The following is a 6,554-nucleotide window of genomic DNA, read 5'->3' as shown; positions in this document are numbered from 1 at the left end:
GTTTTACTTTATAAAGGTACTTAAAGGTACTTGAAAGATCACTTTGGTAGCCTATTGTCCAAAAAAAAGAGAAAGTTTTAGTAGGAATTGATATAAAAATAAATCTATTTCATTTTAAAATAGATGCTGTTAGGAAGCATTTTAAACCAGCATGTTTCTGTACCTTTTCATGTTTATTTCATGAAAAAAATAGATTTTTTTCATCTATTTTTAACAGTAACCTATAACTAACAGATTAACATAAGGGGAGAGATTAAAAAAACAACAGCAACAAGAAAAGAAGTTTCCCAAAAATAAATAAATAAATTGCATAATAATAATAATAATAATAATAACATAAAACCCATTATAACAATGATGATCAAAAGTCAAAATCATAAAAAAATAGTGAGTAAGAAAGTAAGTAAATGAATGAATGACTGGGGATTGCTAACGGGGAAGTTTTTAGTGAACACAAAATATTGTTCTCCTCGCTTTTTTATTTTCAGACACAGATGTATTTATGTATGTGAAAATGGTCCAAAATAAGTATTTTTTTCTAAGATGAAAATATTTTCCCCCAATTTTGGATAACTGTTACTGACCTCACCTGCCTCTCCTAACATGTCCGCGATCTACGTCTGATGTTGCACTTCCGCTCACGTCCGCGCTCGTGTGATGATGATATGCGTCTGTTTCCGCCTGGAACTTCCTTTCTGGCAGCGGCTAAATCTTCGCCAACATGCCAGTGAGTACCAGAGAGCAAAAAAATGCCGACATACACCAATTACATGACATTAAGACCTAGATATCATATCGCGTTCACAAAAATATCCATACAGTTGACCTTAACGTAAGAGTTGCCACATGAACTAGAAGATGAACTTTAAAAACGGCGTGAAGTCTCGAATGGTTCTATAGCGCGCTGTATGAAGATGGCGGCGCACATAGAACAAAACACGCACGTTTAACTGTAATGTGTTGCACGTTTAAACGTCGTTATGTGTAAATAGTCTGATATCAATCAATTTAAATTTATTTTAAACCCGCTTAAATATTTAAATCATACGTTTGAGGGAAGTTACTAATTGCCTTATTGCTGAGTGTAAATGATTGCATGCAGCTCCCTGGAGTTGCCAGAATGAACTGAAACTGAACAAGACTCAAAGGCTTCTGCAAGGCTCTCTCAAAACCCAGTTAACTGTCTACCAAATAATATTTTTGATATGATATTTATGATAATATTATACATATGCTACTCTAATGCACAAAATCCAGGCAGCACACCATTTTTGCATGCAGGGTTTGTGAGAAGTCGCTGGTCAGATGGTGTTTAATAGCAGTTTTCTCATGTAAAATCATTTGTGTGAATAGCTCGCAAAAGACTTGCTGCATCCGACGCCTGAGGAGGAGAAGAGGACGCACAAGAAGAAGAGGCTCGTGCAGTGTCCCAATTCTTATTTCATGGATGTCAAGTGTCCCGGTGAGTGTCCATTGCAAGATTCTGGGTTATTGGACAGGTCCGTGTGAATGTTTTTCATCGTGTGTGTCTCTTGTCTTTCAGGATGTTATAAGATCACGACGGTGTTCAGCCACGCGCAGACAGTCGTGCTTTGTGTCGGTTGCTCGACTGTGCTGTGTCAGCCCACCGGAGGCAAAGCTCGGCTCACCGAAGGTTTGTTAGTGCTTCTGCTCAAAGTCAGACATGTTCAGGAGCAACAGTGGAAAGAAGAAATCCGATTATATGCTGTTTGTTTATCATCACCGTTATTGAGGTTATGAGGGTTTCTGTTATTCTACTAATGTTGTGATGAGGGTTTGACATTAACTGTATTAGATCTGCATTTAAGCAAAAATGGGTTCAGCATTGCTTTAAGAATCAGGAATGTGATTTTTCAGTATTTATATGAATTTCCATATTAACTTATGACTTATCTATACTTGTGATTCACACAATTGCAGGGAACATTGCTGCAGTTTGAAATGGATTTAAAATAAACTTATTTCATACTACGCCCTAAAAAAATAAAGTTTTTTATACTGTACCTTCAAGTACATCACTTTAATTTTACAATTTTTCAGTAAATTTGAATACTCATTTAATATTTTATAGTACAATGGTATTTTTGCAATAGTAATAATGTAATAATAATAATAATGAAGTCAAAAAAATATAGTTTGAATAAAGTTTTTTTTATTATTTACTGTTGTTGCTGTATATTCATATTAAGAAATTGTTTTAAAAATAAAATAAATGAAAATCGACATGAGCCAAAAAAGCTATGGGGTGTGCTAAAGAATTTAGGTTATTCAAATGCTTCTAAGGAAAAGTCTCTAAATATCAACCTAAAGGTGGAGGAGGTATTAATTTCTAATCCAAAGGAGGATCATTATTTCATATCATTAGCTAAAAAATTATATAACCAACTTCCAGAGAGGCCTGATGTTTATAACAAGACACAAGTGAAATCTTTTTATGGGAAGCGTGGAATTATTCAAGATTATTTTAAGTTGATACCAGTAACTGAAAGTGAGGTTTTTAAATGTTTAAATGAAATAAAAACAAATAAAGCTTCTGGGATTGATAATATTCCTGCAAAAATTTTTAGGGACTCTGCTAGAGTAATTGCTCCGTATGTATCATATATCTTAAATTTATCAGTTGAACAAGGAGTAATACCAAAGGAGTTTAAGAGTGCTAGAGTAATACCACTATATAAGAAAGGTTGTAAGTTAAATATGGCTAATTACAGGCCTGTCTCTGTTTTGGGTGCAATGTCTAAGATATTGGAAAGAGTTGTCTATGACCAAATTGGAAAATATATTAGTAAAAACAATATTTTATATGATTTACAGTCTGGTTTAAGACAGTTACATTCAACTGAGACTTGTATATTATATATGACTGATAAAATAAGGAAAGCGGTTGACAATGGTAAATTCTGTGGAATGGTTATGTTGGACCTACAGAAAGCATTCGATACTGTAGACCACACAATTTTACTGTACAAGTTAAAGGCAGTTGGTTTTGATGAGAATTCTCTTAGGTGGGTTCAGTCCTACCTTGATGATAGATGCCAGAGGGTAGACATTAAAGGTATTTTGTCTAGTCCTTTATTAACTCTGGAGTTCCTCAAGGGAGTATTTTAGGTCCCTTTGTTTTTCTTTTATACATAAATGATCTTAAAGCAGCATGCTCAGAGGAACTTGTTCTGTACGCAGATGATGCAGCGGTTTTAATATCTCATCAGGATAAGGGGGTCATTGAAGAAAAGATGACTTTTCAGCTTGAGGCGATGTCTAAATGGTTTTTAGATAATAAACTATCCCTACAGGCAGGAAAGACTGAGGCCATTCTGTTTGCATCTAAAATGAAATTAAATAAGGATGATACCTTCTTAATAAAGATAAATGGTAAGGCAATAGAGGTAAAATCTGTGGTAAACTATTTGGGCTGTTTAATAGATTATAAATTAACGGGTGATTTGACGGCTAGAAAGGCATTTATAAAAATATGTGGTAATTAAGTTTTTAGCGAGGCAAGCATTAGACATTCACTCTTTAAAATTATTAGCAGGTGCCTTGATTCAACCTCATTTTGATTATGCATACCTCCTTTTGGTATAATGGTTGTTGCCAAGTTTTGAAGAATAAATTGCAAAAGGCTCAAAATAGATTAGTTCGGATCATTTTAAAAGTGCATTCTAGGGCGCATTTACATTGGGGAGTTGGGGATATTGGCGGTGGAAAAAAGGGTGATATTTTTCAAAATGGGTCTGACACATAGGATTGTCAATAATGTGGTTCCAAGGTATTTAGAAAATTATTTTTATATGGTGAGTCAGCAGCATTCATATAAAACTAGGGGTAGGGATTTTAATATTTGTCCATGTAAATTTAAGAGTTTGGTAGGGAAAAATTCCTTTTTATATACTAGTGCTATAGCATGGAATAAATTACCAGTTTCAATAAAGGGGGTAAAAGATTTTTTGAGTTTTAAAAGAATGGTAAAAAGATGGCTGTTTGGTGAGGGTAGTTAGTGTGTTTTGTGGAGATTTTATTGTAAATTGTGTCATTTAGTGGGATGTTTATTGTCAGTTGTGATTTGTATGTTTGGTGAATTATCTCTACTATATAGTTTAAAAGTAGATTTTTATTGATGTGATAAATTATGATTAGGAGATACTGTATGGTCTGTCTATTCTGCACGTACACATAACCTTTATACTTAACATCGAGGGCCGCAATGGAAACAAGCCAATGGCTTTATTGTGTTTTTATCCTCGACAGTTTTTTCTAAAGTGTAGGGAATACTTGTATTTTGTGCAATTTTATAAACTTGTCAAATAAATTTCAATTAAAATTCAATTCAATTCAAAGAGGCTTGATTTAGCAGATTTAGCAGAAAATGTGCTGTAGATGTAAGGAATTATGCATAATCCAAGTTGACCATTTGAAATGCACACTTTGAGTTCTCATTGTTATTAGTTGACTGATTCGAGGTGTAGTTTTACTGTGGATTCTGTGAATTACTGTCATCGAGTGAAGTCAATTGAATGGAAATGAGTGACTTGGCATACATCAAAAGTCGTACTTTTGATGCTGGAAGGTCTGTGATGATGCCACATAGGTTAACACTGGCACTATATTGTGAATGCTGTTGAAATAAACTATATACTCAGTACTTTAAGTTAGCAGAGCCTGACTGGTGCAAACATCATTTTGCTCTAATTTCAATTAATGACAGATTAAAATAATTTCTCATTGAGCTTGACACTGTTTGCAGTCATTATTGTGAGTTTAGATGCTGATTTCAGTCATTCTTTATAACGCTGATTTTCTCCGTGATTACTGCAGTAATTCAGTTGTGCGTGATTATTGTTTCTGAATATTCATATTATATTCATTGTTGTCATAGGTCTGAAGTTTATTGTAGTCTCTTATTTCTTCCAAACCTTTAAACGGTTACTCCACCCCAAAATGACACATTTAGACATTAATCACTTACCCCCATGTTGTTTCAAACCCGTAAAAGCTTCATTCGTCTTCAGAACACAAATGAAGATTATTTTGGATGAAAACCGGGAGGCTTGTGACTGTCCCATTGACTGCCAAGTAAATAACAATGTCAAAATCTAGAAAAGTATGAAAGGCATAGTCAGGATAGTCCATCTGCCATCAATGGTTCAACCGTAACGTTATGAAGCAACAAAAATTTATTTAAAAAAAAAAAACTTATTGTATGCGAAGAAAATACAAAATCACCACTTTATTCAACAATTTGTCTCCTTGATGTCTCTCCACATCACCTTAGCACCATTTTGGAGAACATCTGCTGAACGCAAGCAGTGTATATGCTCTTCTATGTCGGCCGCATTGCACAGATGCGCTGTTTTTGTTCAAATCAAAGCCTAAACACACACAGAAAACATCCTTGTGTTGCGGCTGACACAGTAAGAGCATACAATGGTTGTGTTCAACGGATGTTCTCCAAAATGATGTTACTGTGACGTGGAAAGACAAAGAGGAGACAAATTGTTGAATAAAGTCGTTATTTTTGTTTTCTTCGCATACAAAAAGTATAACATTAAGGTTGAACCATTGATGGCAGATGGACTATCCTGACGATGTCTTCCATACTTTTCTAGATCTTGACATTATTTACTTGGCAGTCAATGGGACAGTCACAAGCCTCCAGGTTTTCATCCAGAATATCTTAAAATGTATTCTGAAGAAGAACAAAGCTTTTATGGGTTTGGAATGACATGGGGGTAAGTGATTAATGACAACATTTTCATTTTGGGATGGAGTATACCTTTTAAACTCTTGCAAACGTTTAGATGATGTAAATAGTTGTTTTGAGTGGATGATTGAGGTCATGGTGGTGCTGCTTTTGAGTTTTTTTATTTGGTTGAATTCTGATGAAATTTGTGTGGTTTTGTGCGAGAAGCAATGTTCAATTGCTTTGGCCCATTTAAAGGTGAAGTGTGTAGTTATCTATGTTCAAATGTCTTTTAGCCCAGCTCAATATGCATTGACCACTATAAATAAGCCACTTTTAGGTCAATTATTTTGTTCATCAGAGGTTTATTAGACTTATTTATTTGAGAACTGGGATTTTATTTGTCCAATTAATGGCATTAGTGTTTTAGAAATCTGTTTGAAATAATTTTTATTGCTACTGGAGGCACAGAAACTCTTCACCTTTGTGTGTACAGTACAAAAACAATCTTTCCAGTTGTTTGAGGGCACTGTGTGGAGTTATTCATGCTTCTGATGTCAATGAGCTCAGCTGTTGTTTCTCATAATGACCTTTTTTTTTTAATCATTTTTCCAGGGTGCTCCTTCAGAAGGAAGCAGCATTAAGATGTTTTCTGGATGCTTCCTCGGAGAGAGGGAATGAGAGAGAGAGAGGAAGGAGACGGACCGGCCTTAGTGACAGCAGCCTGATTATTTCAAGCAAGAGATGAAGAAATACAACCAAACACTCATAGAGGTCTGAAGAACTGACGGGAAACACCCTCCAACCTAGTGTCTCTCTTTCTCTCTCTCTCAATAAAATGTTTGGGCTACAA

At 34.8% G+C, this 6,554-nt stretch overlaps 1 protein-coding gene across 1 annotated transcript; it reads left to right on the top strand.

Moving 5' to 3' along the window:
• Nucleotides 1-591: 591 nt before the first annotated feature.
• LOC132104051 (small ribosomal subunit protein eS27-like) lies at nucleotides 592-6,554 on the top strand. Its single transcript, XM_059509238.1, has 4 exons — nucleotides 592-727; nucleotides 1,354-1,462; nucleotides 1,544-1,654; nucleotides 6,317-6,554. The coding sequence occupies exons 1-4, from the start codon at nucleotides 722-724 to the stop codon at nucleotides 6,343-6,345; spliced, it is 255 nt and encodes an 84-aa protein (XP_059365221.1). The 5' UTR covers nucleotides 592-721; the 3' UTR covers nucleotides 6,346-6,554.

The sequence above is a fragment of the Carassius carassius genome, chromosome 25, assembly GCF_963082965.1.
Source record: "Carassius carassius chromosome 25, fCarCar2.1, whole genome shotgun sequence".
In the NCBI taxonomy this organism is placed as follows: Eukaryota; Metazoa; Chordata; class Actinopteri; order Cypriniformes; family Cyprinidae; genus Carassius; species Carassius carassius.
This window is presented reverse-complemented; position numbering and strand designations above follow the sequence as displayed.